The 19,376-nt window shown below is 50.5% G+C and overlaps 3 protein-coding genes across 5 annotated transcripts in view; 1 reads left to right on the top strand and 2 right to left on the bottom strand.

Moving 5' to 3' along the window:
* LOC125086968 (ATP-sensitive inward rectifier potassium channel 12-like) overlaps positions 1-19,376 on the top strand; it is an 874,374-nt gene that overhangs the window by 696,704 nt on the left and 158,294 nt on the right. The gene's annotated exons all lie outside the window — the stretch shown is intronic.
* P2RX1 (purinergic receptor P2X 1) lies at positions 3,255-18,462 on the bottom strand. Its single transcript, XM_047706717.1, has 12 exons — positions 18,318-18,462; positions 9,211-9,358; positions 8,839-8,910; positions 8,333-8,402; positions 7,985-8,081; positions 7,571-7,651; positions 7,145-7,286; positions 5,294-5,421; positions 4,796-4,886; positions 4,301-4,366; positions 3,857-3,958; positions 3,255-3,742 (listed from the first exon to the last, which is right to left on the bottom strand). Exons 1-12 carry the CDS (start codon positions 18,452-18,454, stop codon positions 3,677-3,679), a joined length of 1,200 nt encoding a protein of 399 aa, XP_047562673.1. The 5' UTR covers positions 18,455-18,462; the 3' UTR covers positions 3,255-3,676.
* Positions 18,616-19,376, bottom strand: part of ATP2A3 (ATPase sarcoplasmic/endoplasmic reticulum Ca2+ transporting 3) — a 39,807-nt gene continuing 39,046 nt past the window's right edge. Inside the window, exon 21 of the mRNA XM_047706684.1 lies at positions 18,616-18,716. Coding sequence (XP_047562640.1) covers positions 18,616-18,716 — 101 coding nt within the window. The remainder of the gene's footprint in view (positions 18,717-19,376) is intronic.

The following is a 19,376-nucleotide window of genomic DNA, read 5'->3' as shown; positions in this document are numbered from 1 at the left end:
TGTTGTTGTTTTTAAGCCAGAGCAATCTTTCAGAAACCCAAGTCTAACTAAGTCAGCTCCTGCTTAGGAATCTTCTGTGGCTCATCAGTACCCTGAGAATAGGTCCAAACAAGCCCTCCATGATCTCAGTCCTAACCACCTTACCTGTCTAACTCCTTTCAAGTTTTGGTTCAATGTCCCTCTGCCAGGAGTCCTTCCCTATGATATCCTCAGTGCCCAGCATGGGTTATCAGCCCCTCCTAGGGATTTCCATGTACTTAGCATCCGTTTACCTGTGTGTTCCCCCTCTGGACAGGATCTGTGTCTAATGCACCCAACATACAGTCTGACACATCATGAGCAAGTAGGTGCTCAAAAGAGGTTTGTCTAATGAATAATTAGATACGGCACTCGGGTTGGATATGTGGGATTAGAGTTCAGGAAAGAGGGCTGGGCCAGAGAGACAGTTTTGGAAGTTGTCAGAAAAGACCCATAATTATAAGTATAGCCATGGGAGAGGGTGAGATAACTCAGAGCAACTAAAGTAGAGGCCAAGGACAGAACACTTGCTTTTAAGGTGGAAAGATTTCTGTATCAAGTAGGATCAATTTTGACTCAGGTAACAGAAATTCCACATAAGAGCCTCAGAGAAGACAACCCAAGGTAAGTAGGTCAGCTCTGCTCCACAAGGACCTTCCAGATGTGGCTCTTTCCACTTACTACGCCAGCAACCTCTGGGTGTGACTCTCGTCTTCATGGTTCAGGGTGGTGGCTAGAGCTGCAACCATTACATATGCATTCCAGGCAGTGGATAAAGACAAGGATGAAGAAGAGAGCAAAGGATCTGCAGCAGCTCTCCTTTAAGGAAAGTTCCCAAAAGGTGTCACATGATACTTCCACATATATCCCATTAGCTAAGACTTAGTCACATGGCCAGACCCAGCAGGGAGAGGAGGCTGGGAAATGCAGTTTCCATGCTAGGCAGCCACATACCCAGTGAAGAACCAAGGGTTGCATCACTACCGAGAGGATAGATACCCAGGGACAACCAGCTGACTCCACCATTGAAAGGGAGGCTGGATGAAGAGGCAGAGAGAGTGCTACTGGTATGCCAGGCACTTTACATATATGTATCTCATCCCAACCTGAGTAGAGGCTGTTATTATCCCTGACTCCTCAAGAAGCTTGAAAAGTTAAGCAACTTGCCTACGGACATACACTGACACTTGGCAGAGCTGCAGTTGAAAACTCTTTTCCCTATATACTGGTCTGGCTGGAAAATCAGGAGAGGGTGGGTTCTAGGAGCTGTTGGAAGGAAATCTTTCAACAAAGGAGGGCTTGGTCAACAGTGTCAGAGGCTGACAGGCCAAGCAGGATATGGGCTGAAATATCTGCTTGGATCTGGCAGCAAGGACGCTGTTGGTAACCCTGACAAGGGCATTTAGGAGAAGTGGCGATGGGGGCTGGCAGCCAGCTGCAGAGGGTGGGATGCAGAGGGAAGTATAGAAGTGTAGGTCTTTCTGGAATGGTGACAGGAAGGTAGAGCAGGAAGAACTGCAGAGGAACAAGGGCCAGGAGAAGGCAGAAGAGAGGAGCAAATGCAGGTATTGGAGAGGAGAGGCAGCCTCTGCTAGGAGGCTTCTGGGCCAGATAGAAGGGTTGGATACAAAGGAGGAATCCTTTGATCATTCAGGAAGGAAGGGGGCAGGAGGTGCAAAAGCACGTAGGACTGGAGAACAAAGGGAGGGAAAAAGAAGGAGTTCCCGTCTTGTAAAATCTAAAGGATGATTCTTAGCTGGGGAAGAGGGTAGAAAGTCAAGGGCCTGAAGGACAGGGAGAGGGCTGGCCTGTGCTGTCCAATATCATTTCTTACTGCCACTAGCCATGTGTGGTGATTTAAATTAATTAAAAGTAAATAAAATTAAAAATTCCGTTCCTTGGTTTCACTAGCCACATTTTAAACATTTAGTGGCCACATGTGGCTAGTGACTACTATTTTGGAAAGCACAGATAGGGAATGTTTCTATCACTGCTATTGGGGAGCACTGGTCTAAATGGAATTTGGTGATGGGGGGGTTCCCAGAGACCCTAACTGGCCACAGGTCCAGACTGCAGGTCTTGCCCACTCAGGGCCCCTGGAGAATCCTTCCACATTATCTCCATTCAAGACCTTCCTCCCCTCTTTGGGATTCCCTCAACTCTCTCTCCTGGAGCAGCCAGCCCCGTTCTTATTCCTGATTTCCTGAGGCCACTCCAGAGAATATCTGCTTGTCTGAGTGCCAGGCCTCTCAAAGCTGTGTTAGGGGTACATGGAGGACCAGAAGGAGCCCCAGTGTTTGGGTACAGTGGCCCATGGACAGAGGTGAGCTGACCGCCAACACTGACCCTGCTGGGCTCAGGGCCTAAGTGTCGACTCACCACTGTCTAACAAGAGATCCAGAGGACCTCAAAGATCTCTCAGCTCAACCCTGCATTCCACAGATGGGGACACCTAGTTTCAGAGAGGGAAAAGTACAGAAGGCGGAAGTTTGTCCTCATTCCTTTTATTGTACTCCACCCCTCACTTTCCCCAGACCTTGTGTTCAGACAGAATTGGTCAGGCCTTAGATGCTGAGGCTGGGCCATAAGCAGGGAGTGCAGGATTTGGCCAGGGCTCCACCCCAAGCCGAGGTAGCTGAGTGAGGATTCATGGCTAGAAGGGACTGTCCTGGCCTGACATACTTAGGGAGAAGCCTAGCTCTGTGGAGGTGCTGTTGCGTGGACCATGTGTCTGTACTTGAGGGCATAGGTCTGTCCAGATGGCTGTGTTTGCAGGGCCCCAGCTGTTCAAAGCCGGAGTGTGGATGGGAGGGGGTTGTGCATGTAGATGAGAGTGTACATGGGGGTGTGTACATGAGACCATGTGGCTTGTAAATACACCACACACCTACTCAAAGCCTGCACCTGCCAGGTCAGGCAGGCCCAGGCAAAATCTGATACCCAATCGGGAGCAGTTCTTAAACTTTAGCCTTTACAATGGCCTGGAGTATTTGCCATCCTTGCATCTCCATGGCCAGCCCTAGAGATTCTGGTTCGGGAGATCTGAGGTCGGCCCAGGTGCCTGCAGTGTTGACAAGCTCCCTAGGAAAATCTGGGGCCAGTAAGAAACAGGGCTCAAGCAGAGCCACCCAGTAGAACTCTCTGCAATATTCTGTGTGGTCCAATATGGCGGCTATTAGGCACATGTATCTATTTAGCAGTTGTAATGTGGCCGGCTAGTTTTAGGAACTGAATTGTTTTATTTTATTCAGTTTAAATTAATATAAATTTAAATGGTCATCTCATTGTGACTAGTGTCTGCCATATGGGAAAGCATGAATCTAGAGACACGAGGCAGTGCAGTGCTTGAGGGCCCAGAGCGAGAAGCACACAGCTCTGATAGAGGAGTGTGAGAGGAGCCCGGCCCAACCCCAGGCTCTCTAGACTAGGAGTGGCTGAGGCTGGAGCAAAGCTCCCTTGGGGCTTGTGGAGTTGGGGCCAGAGCCCAGACTTGAACAGGTCCCTCCCAGTGTCCCCACTGAGCTGATAAGACCCTAGTGTCTGCCTGGCTAAGAGGTTGGAGAGCTCCTGCAGAGACCATTCTGTCCTGGTTGGGACCCCTCCAGGGCCCCTGCCTGAAGCCTCATGCTGTGTCCAGTCAGGAGTCAGGGGGTGAGGGTCAGGATGTCTTCATATTCTCCTGCAGGCTCAGGGTGGAGCTGGTGGCTGCGGGGTCACGCTCGCCCTGTGTAAGCATTGGAGGGAACAAAAAGTCAACCTCAGGGAAGCAGCTGACCCCCCAACACAGACATGTGGACCTAAGGCCTCAGAAAGGCCCCAACTCAGGGAAATCTCTTACCGCCCCTGACCCCATGTGCTCTGCATACTTGAACTTCTTCTGCTTGTAGTAGTGCCTTTTGGGCAGGATGTGGAGCAGCAACAGGTCACAGAGAACCGTGGCCTGAGGGCAAGGAAGGGGCAGATAGAGCATGGGAGTCTTGGGGCAGGGACAGAACCCTCCATGTCCCACTTCAATCCTTTCTGGCTGGGGGGCCTGGCTCAACCCTGCTCTATCTAGACCTCAGATTCTGGAAGGGGGGATGAGGCACTGCATGTCCCTTGGGAGAGCAAGACCACCCCATCCCACTTTGGTCCTGCCCCAGCTCTGGACCTCAGTTTCTTCAAACATACTGTGGGTCTGGGGTGGTGGGCTGGGCTCAGTAAGGATGGGGTAAGCTGCCACTGAGATGTGGAAGGGGAGGGACTGACCTTAGTACAGTGACCCTGTGACCCTAGCACTTACCACCCCAAAGATTCCAATCCCAGAGCCAATGGTTGTCATTGTAGGGATGATGTCAAACTTTCCAGCCTGGTGGCAGGGTCCAGGGAAAGAAGGATTAACAGTCAGAAGGAGCCAGGTAGAAAAGGCCTTCCTCAGAAACCCCAAGGCCAGACTTGGGTCAAGGAGCTCCCCCTTTCTACCCTCTACCCCCACCATTAGCCGGCTCCACAGCCTGCTCCGCACAGCTCTTGCTCTATGTGGGGTCTCAGCTGCTGGTTAGAAGTCCTTGTTTTTGACCTTGGCTCTGCTTCCCTGGACAGAGGGAGGTAGTGGAGGAGGTGAGGTCACTGGCTGGAAAGACCTGCCCTCAATGGTTATCAGGCCCATTGGTTATCAGCAGTAAAACTGCTGAATGAAGCCCAGTCAACTTCCTGTTGTCTATAACCATGGACACCCAATAAGCACTCACAGGAACTAAGAACATGTCTCTGGCTGTCCTTCACACTGGACACCCACCTTGCCATCCACAAGAATGTCAAAGCGAATCCCAAACACCTTGAAGAGGTGGCGGTGGTTAGTCCCGTTCTCCACAAAGTGCCTGGCAAACCTTGGGGGAAAGGGTGAGGTTGCAGAAGAGGGTGATGGAGAACAGTTTTGGGTCCAGTGTTCTTGGAGTTCAGCAGGAGCCCTTAGAGGTCCATGAGAACAATTCCATGCCCCCAACACCCCAGGCCTCATTCCAGGAATGCTGTATTCAATCCTCACCCTAACTCTTGATGTCAGTGATTTCCCCTGCCAGTCCTGGCCAGGTGGGCCTCAAAGGGTGGGGGCTCAGGGTGCCAAGGTCTTGTTCCCTGCAGGCTCCCTGCAGTGGGAGTTGCCCAGCTTCCTCTGCTTTCTTCCTGGGGACACTTACTGGGCCTCAAGGGGTTCTGGGAGTAGAAGACCCACATGAAAACCCTCAACCTTCTGGGAGCCCAAGGAAGGGTGGACCGGTGGGGTCCTGGCAGGCACCTAAAATTGAAGCCTGGAGACAGGTTTTTGTCCTCATACAGTCCATGGAACTCGTAGATGGGTTTGCAGTGGTGCACATGCCAGTCCAGGTCACAGTTCCAGTCAATGGTGATGCCGACCACCCCGCCCTGCAGGGAAACCGGTGTTTAAAACCCAGGCTTCAGGATCAAGAAACTCCTGTCTTATGCTGGTGTCAGCAATCTCTTGAAGTGGGGAGCATTTTTTTTTTTGTTTGAGAAGAGATACTTAGGGTAAGGTCCTGTTGCCCCCTCTGGCCCCACCTCCCACCCATCACACGCTGACTTTCTGGTGCTTTCTAGAATATACCAGGTTCTTTCTACCTCAGGGCCTTTGCATATACAGCTCCACGAGGCTGACCCTTTCTTATCCTTTGGTCACTTTCCCTGAGAGGCCTTCCCTAATGACCGCCTCTAGTCTAAAAATGTGTGCCTGTTAGACCCTCTGTTTTCTCCTGGAACATTTGTCACTTTGAAATCATATATTCATTTTGTGTGATTATTAACCCATCTCTTCTAAGACTATAAACTCTGCGAGAGTGGGGCTGTCTGTCTCATTTGTCACTGACTCCTGAGTTCCTAGTGAAAGTTACAGTGTGGAAGGCAAGTAAATAATGTTGAATTAAAGAGTGAGTCTGTAAGGACCTGGGTTAGGAAGAGAAAACTTGAGAAAGTGAAGCTTCTCTGAGCAAGGTGAGGATCGGGGACAGGTGGGGGTAGACTGAGCAACAGGAGAGCTGGGAAGTGGTCTGAGCAGGAGTGGAACTGGGCGACTAGGCAGGAGGTAGGTATGCAAGGGTCTGGATGATAGTGAGGGTTGAGAAGTTCCTAGTACAGGTGGCAGGGAGATTTTAGGAACAGGGAAGTCTAACATTCAGCTTTCTGGTTGTGTAAGTGTTGCTCCAGTATAAACCACCTCCAGGGTTTGGGAAACTGAGGCCAAAGGGCAGAACTTGTTTACATATTTTCTGTGGCTGCTTTTGCTCTCTAACAACTGACTTGAATAAGGTTGGAACAGAGTCCATATGGCCTGCAAAACTGAAACCTCTAGCTCTTTAAAGAAAAACTTTGCTGATCCCTGTTTTAGATAAATGTTTTGTGAGCAAGTTTTGTGTGTATATGTGATATCACAGAAAAGAAGCTGATTTCCATCCCTAAATAGGCAACTATAAGAAAAGGCTGATGATGATCATGTGGGAACATGTACCCAGAGTCACCACACAGCTGGGCGGTACTGAAGTGCCATCCTATGCACGAACCCACTTGATCTTCGAGACAACCGCACAAGCCTGGTACTATTTTTATCCCCACTATGTAGGTGCAAAAGCTCAGACACACTCAAGGTAAGAGACTAACTAGTCTGAGACCACATTGTTCATTAGGAGCAGAGACAGGACTTGAACCCAGTCAGACAGGTCTGTGCTCCTTATAAGGTACTGCTTCTCTTGGAACCCCAGGTGACTGTACAGATCCCAGATTCTGGAATTTTTGAGATTCCCGAGCAGGGCACAGGCCTTCTCAGGACCATAGAGCATGGAATCCAAGCTGCTTTCATCCCATATTTAAAAAACAGTGTGACCTCAGCAAACATCCAGGTGAAAATGTCTGCCCATAACCATTCATTCTGGAAACTTCCTCTGTGTCAGATCCATACCAACCAGGCTCTGCTGAGGACTCAGGCCTGACCCTCAGACTCCCCCGTATTAGGGAATAAATCCACATATATACTCAGCCCATACCTGAGAGGCTTGAGGGGGCATTACCTGGGATGGAAAAGCCTTCTTTGACCTGCTGATTCCAGGACCTAGCCCTCCTCATTAACCTGGCACCATACCTTCTCAGCCAGGGTGCTAAAATTCTGTCCTGACTCCTGTACCACATAGCCGAGCTTGAACACGGGGCACAGTGGGTGCGAGATCTTGTGATAGAGGCATGTCTTCATGTAGGCCGCATCCACCTCTTCCACCAGGTTGCGCCTACATAGGGGTGGAGAACATCGGTAGCGGCAGGATGCCAGGGGCGGGGTGGGGGGGACCACCATGTCCCAAAGCTCTGGAGATTCCTCACAAGCTCCACAAACCCCCCCTTCCACAGCCCTTGAGACTAAAGGTGGCCCACCCCAGGAGCCCGGCCCAGGCTTCTTCCCCCAAAGTGAAATCAGTTGAAGTGGAAGGTGACAGAGACAGTTGAGACCAGCTGGAGCAGCAGGCTTGGAGAGGGGAGGTGGGTGCCTGCGTTTCTGCCCCCTTTTCCCACAAACCTGTTGACCTTGAAGCGTGGAAAGCTGATACTGTTCTTGATGAAGAGTGTGAAGTTCTCGGCCTCTTGGAGAAGGGCAGGGCTGGAGGACACCGTACTCACTTACTGTCCTCTCCTCAGGAGTCCCCCATGTGCCCAACAGTGTTTGTCATGGGTCTGGGGGTATGAGAACCTATGGGATCTTCCTGGTGCCCTGGAGTGGTGGCAGGGGTGGGGGGCGATGGGTGTGCTGTAATGATGGACTCTCAGGTCCCTTGACCAGGGGCCAGAGGGATCATTGGCTTGGGCCATACAGATGGGGTAAGGGTGGGGCTGGAAGAAGGGAGGACAGATCCTTTCCAGAACATGAATCCAGATGCCCCTTTGTCTGGGCGGGGGAACCTGCTCCCAGCTACCTGGATGGATAAGGCATTACCGTGGGATGTTGTCATCCACCTCCACAGGACACCAGCCAAAGATCTCACATGTCTGCACAGTGTCATTGAAGGCCACACACTTGCCTGTGCGTATGCCTGGAGCAAAGGAGGAGCCCGTGGGTGTCCACTCCAAGCTGGGGATAGAGAGGAGGCCCCTCATCCCTGAGAGCCCCCAGTGATGGGACAACAAAGAGCAGAAGCCTGAGGACAGAAATGTGGCTGGGTCTGGGACAGGGCAGGCCAAGGTTAGAATGGCAGGAAGGGAGAGAGCAGGAAGGACTTCCTGGTGGAGGAAGCCTGTAGCTGAACAGAGCTTGTGCAGGGGGACAGGAGGAGGCCAACCTTACCTTGGGCCTTCCTTTCTGCCTTCCCTGGAGTGCAGCCACTGTCATCTGTGCATGTACCCCCTTCTGGGTGCTAGGGGAAGGGAGAGTGGCTGATCCCAGGCCTCTCAGTAGTGTCCTAAGGAGAGCCCCTCCCACCACCAGAGCCCTAGGGAAATCATGAGGCAGTGTTAGCTTTGGGGTGAACTTTGCTTACAGCTTCCTTCCCCAGTACCCTCCCAGGACCCCTCTGGGCTCATGCCAAGGTATGCCAGTGTCACCTGGCAGGGACCAGAGACGTTAGGGCTTGTGGATTGGGTGGGAACCGTGGCTCAGCATCTTGCTTGACACAGAGCTGGGAGGGAAGCATCACTGTCAATAGCAGACTGTTACTTTGTGTGAATCTATGCCTAAAATTCCACCATAGCTTTGCCCTGAGAAAGCCTATCTTCAGTGCCCAAGGCAATTTCCTCTTCCATGATATTTTCCCCTGTAAGGAGTAGGGAGAGGGGATGGATAGCAGTCCTCACCTCTGCACAGTAGCCTTGAGCCTGGTGGGGGGTCGCAATGAAATTGGTCATGATCACGAAGGAGCTGTCCCCCTGGAAATGAGGAGTAGGGGAGGGAAGCGCAGAGTTCTGAGTTGGGAGAACAACCCCAAGAACACAAACACTGGCCCAACAAGCCCCTGAAATCCACATGGTACCCAGCAGCCTCCATACCCCGTGACATCAGAATGGGTTGATATTACAACCTATTTTTGCCCCTCATTCATAGTCAGGGAAGCTGAGGCCCAGAGGGAGAAGGGAGCTGCACTAGTCCAATATGGAGATTGGACAGAGTCCAACCCCTACTCTGAGCCAGGCCCTGTGGGTGGAATGTATACCCCTGAGTAAGCTTACCTGGGCGGGGAAGACGTAGTCAGCTACATCCCAGACCTGGGGGCCCAGGCCAGGGAGCTGTGTCACAGCCAGACCCTTGAGTTTCACAGACACGCTGCTGATGAGGCCACTTGAGGTCTGATAGCCCTTCTCGTAGACAAACACCCACCTGTTAGGTGTTTTGGGGGTTAAAGGAGTCAGAGCTGGGCCAGGCCATTCAAAGATGGCATGAGGCTGTATGGGCTGCTGCCCTTTCTGGCACCAGCTAGACATTTCAAATATTTTCCCTTCCCCTCTCCAGATGAGTCTCTGAGCCATTCTTTGCTTCTAAAGCTACATCTTGGGCTGTGGGCAGGAGAGCCTCACCTGCTTCCCCGGGCTGGCCTGTACCTAATGTTCCCCCCCTCTTTTTACTAGGAAAATACTAATTCCTGGAGAGGATATCCACTGAAGGACTCTTTCAGATCCTTTTCCAAGAGCAGGATTTGCTGAGGCCTAGAAACCAAGCTTCTTAGACCATAATCCTCATGTCCAGAGTGCTCCTTCCTTCTTGAGATTCTTCCATTGAGAACTAGCAGAGCATGATGGCCGAAAACCTGGCCTTTGTTGCCTGAGAGGATGGATTGGAATCCCAGCTATACTACTCATGGACTGCATGATTTTGGATAAGCTATTCAATCCCTCTCTGCCTCAGTTTCCTCATCTGTAAAATGAGAATAACAATAATAGTACTATTTGTATTTGCTGTGACTTACTGCATATAAATCACTTAGAACGGGGACTGGCATGCAGTAAGCACTACATAGAGATTAGCTATGATTATCTCAGCCATGCTGGGAGCTCCTGGCAAGGGGGACAGGAAGGAAACAGAGGGGTAAGTGGCCTCTGCATTATGTGGCCCCAGTTGAGGCCCTTGTGGAGTGACTCAGGATGGAGGCCTCCCAGCTTTCTTTCTTTCTTTCTTTCTTTCTTTCTTTCTTTCTTTCTTTCTTTCTTTCTTTCTTTCTTTTTTTTTTTTTAAAGATTTTATTTATTTATTTGACAGACAGAGATCACAAGTAGGCAGAAAGGCAAGCAGAGAGAGAAGGGGAAGCAGGCTCCCTGCTGAGCAGAGAGCCCGATGTAGGGCTCCATCTCAGGACCCTGGGATCATGACCTGAGCCGAAGGCAGAAGCTTTAACCCACTGAGCCACCCTGGTGCCCCACTTCCCAGCTTTCCTAGAAAATTCTGGCCTTCCCTTCCTAGCATGAAGAACCCCTATTCCTTTGGGTTCTCCATTTTCTGTCTGGGAGGGTCAATGAAATTAACCTCCCTCCTAGCTTTGGGTGTAGGGAGGGTGGGGCACGTTGCCAAGATTTGCCAACCACTGTTTCATTGCCCTAGCAACAGGGATAGGTCCAAAGATGGACACACAACCTGGGGAGTTTCAGCAATGAGGCTAGGATTTTTCTGGGAATTATTGGGAAAGAATCCTTTCTGTTAGGTAACTAAGCAAGGTAGCCATAAGACCAAAACTATGGTTAGTCATCTTGCTATCTCACAGAGAGATAAGTCTAAGAATGTAGCCAACTTAGAGGAAAGTTAGGCCAGGAGATGGAAGAGGGCAGTCTCCTGACAATGGTTGAGGACCCGGATCTAGCCAAGCCTGACACATGTTAAAAAAAAAAATCTACTTCTGGACTTTCCTGTTACACGAGCTAATAAATTCCCTTTCTTTATTTAAGGCAGTTTGGGTTTGGTTTTTGTTGTTTACAACTGAGAGTCCTGGGTATGGTCCATTTCCTTCAGGAAAGACTGCATGATGTCCACGATAGCCAAACTATGGAAAGAGCCTAGATGTCCATTAATAGATGAATGGATAAAGAAGATGTGAGATACACACACACACACACACACACACACACACACACACACACACACTGGAATACTATGCAGCCATCAAAACCCTTGAAACTCTGCCATTTGCAATGATGTGGATGGAACTAGAGGGTATTATGCTAGGAGAAATAAGTCAATCAGAGGAAGACAATTATCATATGATCTCTCTGATATGAGGAATTTGAAAGGCAGGGCAGGGGGGTCATGCAGGGTAGGGAGGGAAAAGATGAAACAAGATGGGATGGGGAAGGGAGACCAAACATAAGACACTCTTAATCTCAGGAAACAGAGGGTTGCTAGGGGGGTAGGGGGGAGGGATAGGGTGGTTGGATTATGGACATTGGGGAGAGTATATGCTATGGTGAGTGCTGTGAATTGTGTAAGCCTGATGATTCACAGACCTGTACCCCTGAAGCAAATAATACATTAAATGTTAATTTAAAAAAAAAAAAAAAAAAAGGAAAGACTGAATGGAGATGCAGTGTCACTGTGTTTGAGTGTGTGTGACCATTTGTGGTACCCATCAGAGTGTGTAGCTCTGTATCTCGGGGGGAAATCTGTGGCTCTGACTGCCCAAGCAGAGTTCAAAGACCCTCGCCTGTGTCCCAGAGCTCAGGTCTCATTGCAGTTCTCTGGACATCTTAATCTCAGAGTCAGTGCTAGGTCTCTGGGGGTGGTCTCCCAGCCCCGGGCTCCAGGAAGTCAGCCTACCCAGATTTTCCTCTCCCCCACCACGGTCTCCACTTTATCTTCTCCAGGCCTCTCCCCCAGCTTGGCCCAGGAGGCGCCCTTCCCAAGCCTGAACATGGTCACTGCTGCCCCCTGCAGGTCCCAGATGGCACCAGGTAAGGCAGGACAAAGGCTTCCAGTCCTAAGTGCTTCCAGCCTTATCAGGGAGACTGGGCGCATCACCTACCCCTACCTTCCTCAGTCTCCTTCCTCCAAGGAGGATCCTGACTCCATGCCCAAGCTCAGAGGAGCTGTTGGGGATTCTGGGGAGCTTCTCCATGTTCTGAACCCCTCTAAATAGTGGAGTAACCAAGAGTGTGGCCCCCAAAGTGTAACAGAAGCCATGATTCAGTTATCAGCACTGCCACTCACCACCTGTGTGACTTTAGCCTCACCAGGCTAAAGGCTAAACCTCTCTGAGTCCTGGCTTTCTCAATAAAACAGATGTGATGGCACTTACCTCAAAAATGCTGCTTTTCATTCAATAAAAATGAGCAAGACCCTCCTATGTACTGAGCTATGGGCTGGGTCGCAGGAAGAAAGCAAGCCTAAATGACTGGGGGATTTCCCATGAGTTCTCATTAAGGAAATTAGCATGCAGTAGGCACATAATAAATAATCCTCTTATTTTCACTGTCTTGAGTCTGTAATTCCTCTTAATATGTTCACCTGCCCTCATCCCCCTGGCTTCTCAGCCCCAGATTTTTTTTTTTCTTTAATTTTTTTATTTTTTTCAGCATAACAGTATTCATTATTTTTGCACCACACCCAGTGCTCCATGCAATCCATGCCCTCTACAATACCCACCACCTGGTGCCCCCAACCTCCCACCCCCCACCCCTTCAAAATTCTCAGATCGTTTTTCAGAGTCCATAGTCTCTCATGGTTCACCTCCCCTTCCAATTTCCCTCAACTCCCTTCTCCTCTCCATCTCCCCTTGTCCTCCATGCTATTTGTTATTCAGCCCCAGATTTTTATCTCCACTTCTGCACTCTCCCTGGAGATCTAATTCCACACATTCATTTGGTGATTCAACAAGTATTTATTGATTGAGTCCTTATTATGTGCCAAGCAGTGTTCTAGGCACTAAAAATACAGAAGTGAACAAAGCCAACCAAAATTCTGCACTCAACAGTCTTACATACATGTCTATATGACACAATGTTTTGTGATACCCATTCCTTCTCCCTCCCCTGGTCCCTCACCGCAGACATCACACAGGTACCTCAAATTCAGCTCAAACCCTTGCAAAACAACCTGGCAATTCCTCAAAAAGTTAAGTATGGAATTACCACTTGACTCAGCAAAATACCCAACAGAACTAAAAATACTTCCCTATAAAAACTTGTACACAAGTGTTCACAGAAACATTATACATAAGAAGCAAAAGTGGAAACAACCCAAATAACTATCAACCAATGAACAGATAAATCAAATGTGACATATCTATACAATGAAATAGTATTCAGCCATATAAAGGAAGGAACTACTGACACATGTTATAACAAACATAGGACTTTACAAATATTATGCTAAGTGAAAGAAGCCAGACACAAAAGGCCACATATGATTTTATTTCTATGAGATATCCAGAGTGGGCAAAGCAGGCTGTAGAGAGAAAAAATGAGGAGTTATTGCTAAGGAGTACGAGTCTCTTTCTAGAGTAGTGACACGCTGTAGACTAGATAGTGGTGATGGAGACACAACTTTGTGATTATACAAACAAGCACTGAACTGAATATTCCTAAAGGGTGAATGTTATGGCATTTGACTAATATCTCAGAACAAAAATTCAGTGGGACCAACCTGAGTGCTTCATGTGCCCTGCAGAACTTGCCCCTCTGGTGCCCTAGTCTTGGAGGATGGCACTATGCCTACCCCATCCTCCTCAAAGCCTCACACCCTCATTTTCCATTATCCCCACATTCTTTGTGGCCCTCTGTCCTCTTGGCTTTCATCTAAGGACCGAAAGGGGTTTTGCTGTGAGAGGCTGAGACACAGAGGAGCTGGGACAGAGGTGAGGGCAACTCTGGTGTGGGGATGTGACATGTTATGGCTGGTGGGGACAAAAGATGGAAGCATGGGCAGGAGCTAACCAGACCAGGCAGATGCTATGGGGCACAGCAGCCTTGGGAAGAGGCAACACCAGACTCCAGGCCCAGGAGGGATTGAGTTTAGAGCTGGGCCCCACACTGAGTGTTTGGAGATTAGTCTACATGTTGTCTACAGATAAATTAGGCTGACAATTCATGTTTAAACATTTTTTTAATGAGTCACCAACCTCTAAATACCAAAAGGCTCCTTTTGCTCATAAATTCCAATTTCTCACTGCTCTTAAGAAGTCAAAAACTCTGGCTGTGCTGGGCCATGAACTGCTGCGGCAATAATGGGCAGAAACTAAGCAGTGGGCACCCCCTCCACACACACACACACCTCCCTGGTGTGGGGCTCACCAGGATGACTACTTCTGTTTTCCATGCTCACTGCTTCTGCCTTGGCATGGCGTCCTCCTCCCCTCCTGCTCCTTCCCCATCCCCTGCTTGCCCTGGGCCTTCCCCTGCTAGACATCCTTCTATGGCTCTCCAAAATCTGTAGGAGAAAGCTCATGTTCTTCAGCCTGGCATTCAGAGGCCTGAATCAGTGGCTGTACTCACCCTTCCACCTCCTTCCCCTTGGGTCCTTTCATGCTCCACAGCCTAACCTTAGTGACTCTTTTACTGTTCTTTTCCTGCCCCAGAGCCTTTGATCACTCTCGGATTTCCAGCAGGAGTACCTGGACCAGGTAGACACATGACGAGACTCTACCTACCAACAAGGGTTTTTCATTTACTTGGCCATAACAATTGGTTTTGTAGTAGGCATTTGGTCTGATCCCTGCCAGTAAGAATTAGATCTGGGGCTTTTGCTGGAACTCTGGAAAAAAAGATAGTTTTATGCCCTAGAGATGGCTAAGCTGGTGAGATGTCAGGTTGCAGATGCTGGTGGTCATTTTGTCACTATGAGGACAAAGAGACTGCCTAAGAATGAAGTCCAGAAGATAGTAGAGCTGGGAAGAAGAGAAAATCCTGGCTAGCTTCTTTGGAGAACCCAAATGGGACCCACCTGAATTCCCCATCTCCCTACAGAACTTGCTCTTCCTGTGCCCTCAGCATGGAGGATCCGGCCAGGCCTGAAGCCTTTACTGATTTTTTTTTTTCAGTTGCATAAACCACTCGATAGCCCCACTCTTCTCTAGGAACCAAAGGAATACTGGATAACTCATCCTCCACTCCTTACTTTTCCTTTGGTCACCCTGTACCCCACCTCTGTTGCATGGATCCCAGCACAGCAATAGGCACAGAGAAGATGCTGTAGAAATGTCCCTGGATGTATTTTTCCAATCAATAATTTGTATCTATCCTTATTCCTGATTGGTATGCTGAGGGACCCATTTGAAAATTTCAGAAGCATGCAAACTCAAGAGCTCTGTGTGGAGGTAGATGAGGGAGGAGGGGGTAGTGGCAAAGAGAAAGCCAAGAGCAGGCTTGCCTGGCTTACAGCCCCTAGGCTTTTTTGCTCAAGGCTGGTTCCGCCACTCTGTTTTCTCTTCCAGAAAGGTTTCCAGGCTCCATTTACCAAGTAGCATTCACAGATCCCATTGGGACCCCCTGTGTACCGCAGCCAGACCTCTGTCCTCCCCAAACCAGAGCCCTCCAGGCAGGGATATATCCCAGTACACTCCTTGTTTGGGCCTGTTAGGTCATGGATGACAGCCCATGTATACTGCCTCTATACAGAGTTACAGAGAGCTCATCACCTCCCAGGAGACAGTTCTGACTGCAAATTTACCAATTTGAGACAAAAAGAGTGTGATCTTAGCTCAGCCCACCAGGGCCTCAAGGCTCACTTGTTCCCTCCATTTGCCATGGACTCTCCAGAAGAGTGTGACTGATAGAGAACACAGCTTCAGTTTGCCTTCTCAGTGTCTGCTTGGGTTCTCAACATCAACCTCTCTGCCTCTTAGTAATTAGCCATCTCTCAGTCTCAGGACCTCTCTCTTCATCTGAGTGGTTGTGTGTCAGTGTCTGTCCCTCTGTCTGGTTCTGTCTTTGTGTCTGCCCACCCTCCATCTTGTTTGTGCCTCTGTCTCTGGAATGCGGGATTCTGGCTCTTCTCCCATTCTCGCCTTTGTACCCTGCAACACCCACAGGACCAGACATTCAGACAGAAAGGGGCCTTGGGAAGAGGGCTAATTAAGGAAAGGCATCCCTCCTCAGAAACAAGCCTGTGTGCAGCATCTTTAGAGGGTTTCCCCCAAACCTTGGTCCATGGAACAGTTGGGAAACTAAAACTTGGGATAGTGAGACCAAGTCCAGGCCGGTTTCTGTCTGCAACTGAGCAGTTAGCAAAGCAGCAGGCAGAGGCCAGACAAGGGTGCTAGAGACAGCAAGAGTTGTAGTCAGAACAGAAAGTCTGGGCTTGAGGGTGGGGTTGTGAGGGGTGGGTGTTGTGGAGGACCCTGCCTTCCGCTCTCCACTGTATGACTTGGGCATGTCAATGCCCCACTCCAAGGATGTTTCCTTTCCAGGCTATGAAGGCCAAATTTGGAGCCATGCAGCTGGATTCAAATCTGGTTCAGCCTCTTTCTGGTTGTGAGATCCAGACTAAATCACCCAGTGTCTCTGAGACTCACCAACACTGAGGAGGCCACATCCATGTGGAAACTGAGTAGACTATCCTTGGGGGGAGGAAAGCAAGGAGGGAGGTAAGCAGGTCTCTGTTACTAGAGGTATGTGTTCAGGACTGGATGTTGGCTTGAGGGATATGGTACAATGGGGAGTGGTGTGGGAGGACTGTCACTTTCCCTCTCACAGTCTGTCACCAATGCACAAGAGGGCCCTGGCACTGCTCCTACTGCTGACTTAAAGCAGAAATAAGGGGCAATAGGGCCACAGTGAGGACAATATTCTCCAGCCTCTTCTGGTGAAGCATGGGCTAGGCCTGGGCTGGCAAGCTCTCTTTTCCCTGGAAGATCAGGAATGTAGCTAATGCTGAGCTTTTAGGCCCATCCTGTGCTTGGTATCAGAGCATCAGTGTCCCATTACAACGTTCTCAGAGCCCTAGTGAGGTGGGAAAGGAGAAGGCAGTGCTGAGGACTGGGGGTCAAGAGTCCTCAGTTCTAGCTGGGACTTGCTATGTGACCACTACTCTTTTCTGGTCCTCAGTTTTCCTCACAAGCTCAAAAGGCATTACAGATGTCAAATTGGTCTGTGAACAGGAGGGAAGCAGAGGCCAAAAAGTGGCACAGGGTTAGCTCCTGGCTTGGACTCCACCTGAGCAGCTCCGAGGCCTTGGGGGCCAGACAGGGTAGAGGAAGAGATGTTTTGGATATCAGAGGCCCTGGAGGGACCAGAATGATATGGTCACTGTCTGGCCTTCTAGTCAGCCCATGCTGGGCTCTAGTCCCACAGCAAATATGGGGACATGGACAGGAGAGGGGCAGGGCCCTCAGAATCCCACAGCACAGTGATTCTGCCGGGTATCCCCAAACCCCCTCAGCAGGAGCTGAAACTCCCTCATTGGCCCTGGGAGCTCCAAGAACCCTCTGCTGTATCACCCTGAGTAGACATAATGCCCCCGCAACGCCGGGGCACCCACATCAGGTGCCCAGTCACCTTAGCCACATGACATACACATGTGGGTACTCAGACACAGGGAACACCCAGCAGCCACCCCGTAGGCATGTGCCCCAGACACAGAACACGCGCATCCACACAGAGCTCCAGGTATGACACACATACATACACACACCACCATGCACATGTGTGCTCACGGAAGCACACGTATGTGTAAGCCATGGTCAGGCCTGTCCTGGCTCCCAGGATGGCAAGACTGCAGGGGAGTACCACCTTACTTCTGCCTCTGCTCTCCTGGGACAATGGGACAGGTCTCAAGATGCTTAGAAAGGAGCAGTCATCCCTGGGACCAGAACTGACCTCCAATCCCTGCCTGACAGGCCACCATTAAGGTGCCAGGTGTTCTGAATTTGGAAGTTTCTTTACTCTGGGGGTTTCAAGTATCTCAGGATGCCTCTAATTTAGGCAGGGCAGGTGGGAACAGGGCCTGTCCTATAAAATGGTGTGTGGCTTTTAAAATGGGGTGTGTCTCTGCCTGGCGTGGCAAGGAGGTCAGAAATAGAAGGACTCTGGTTGTGGTTTGCTAGAGCCCTGGCCTCCGGCACCACTCACCACTTGAGAGACCGTTAATAGTGAGTCAGTTCCTTAGGGCCCAACGGCTTTGCCTCTTGTTCACCATATGACCCAGGGCAGGACTTCCCTCTCTGCTGAACTGTCCCCATCTTGACAGTGAGTTAGCAGGCTTTCATTCCTTCTGAGTAACACTACAGTCTGTTAAGGAGGATGACAACCAACGAAGAGAAAGAGGAGCTCCTTGGGGTCATGGGGGCTTCCCAGAGCCTGGAGGAGAGGCCCAGGTTGGAAGCTGGTACAAGAAGGGTGGCAGGTAGGGGGCCCAGACTCACCCAACAACGTAGACCAGAACCACGAGCTGGATCAGGCGGAAGACGACGCCCACCTTCTTGTTGCGCACGAGCACCATTCGGGGAGTGTCATACTCAAAGAAAAAAGCAGCCAGTTCATCCTGGAGCCGCTGTGCCATGGTGGGCCAGGCTGGGGCCTGAGAACTGAGTCCTTTGCACCGCCTTTGCTCTTGAGGTGAGCTGGGTGTCAATGCCCACGTCTACAGTGAAAACCCAGGGGCTTCCTGGCCACTTAGGAAAGGTAGGGCAGGACAGGGCAGCTGGGGCCAGAGGTCAGGAGTCAGGGGTCAGTTGAAGGCACTTGGGTTGAAAAATAGAGTCCTTGGGTGATCAGAGCAGCTCTTGGCCCCTGGCAGGCAATGGACTGAGGGCCAGCAGCGTCTGTGGACAAATAAATTCCCAAAGATAGATGGGGGCGGGGCTGGTGGGGCCACCCCAGCCCAGCCCCACAGCTCCTTCTGGCTCCGCCTGGGCCCTGCTGAGCCTCCGGAAAGAGGAGCTGTTGGCAGGAAACCACGAGCCACCCGTCACAAGGCAAAGATAAAGCTGTCAGCCCCCCATGAACCTGGGGGAACAGAACAAGGCCAGGACTTGGGTGGAGTGGCCTCAGGCTGAAGCCTTCCCCAAACCAGGGACCCATAACCAAACATCCTCCCCATTCTACCTGTGCCCCCACGGTGGGGAGCTCAGTCTCTGTGGGGTTTGTGGCCAGGAGAGCAGAAGAGGAAGCAGGGCCATTTCTAGAAGTACCAGCTGTCTGATACTTCCAGTGCCTGCAGCAGGACCCCCACCTCTGTCCTTATAGCCCAGCTTCCATCCACCTGTCCCTCTGAGTCCAAGCCTGGCCTTTGCCCAGTCAACCTTAGCATTGGCTGGCATCTCTATAGCTCCTCTCTTCTCTCCCATCATTTGTTCTGTCCCAGCCACATCTCCACCTCCCAAAAACAAGCAGAAGGAGGCAAGTGCCTAGAAGATTCAGGGGCCACATATTGCCACTGGGCTCCTGAGACAAAAGCGGGAAAGCCTGACATTGACATCAGA

This window comes from Lutra lutra, chromosome 16, assembly GCF_902655055.1.
Source record: "Lutra lutra chromosome 16, mLutLut1.2, whole genome shotgun sequence".
Taxonomy (NCBI): Eukaryota; Metazoa; Chordata; class Mammalia; order Carnivora; family Mustelidae; genus Lutra; species Lutra lutra.
Note: the sequence above shows the minus strand (reverse complement) of the source record. Positions and strands in the feature narration are given on the sequence as shown.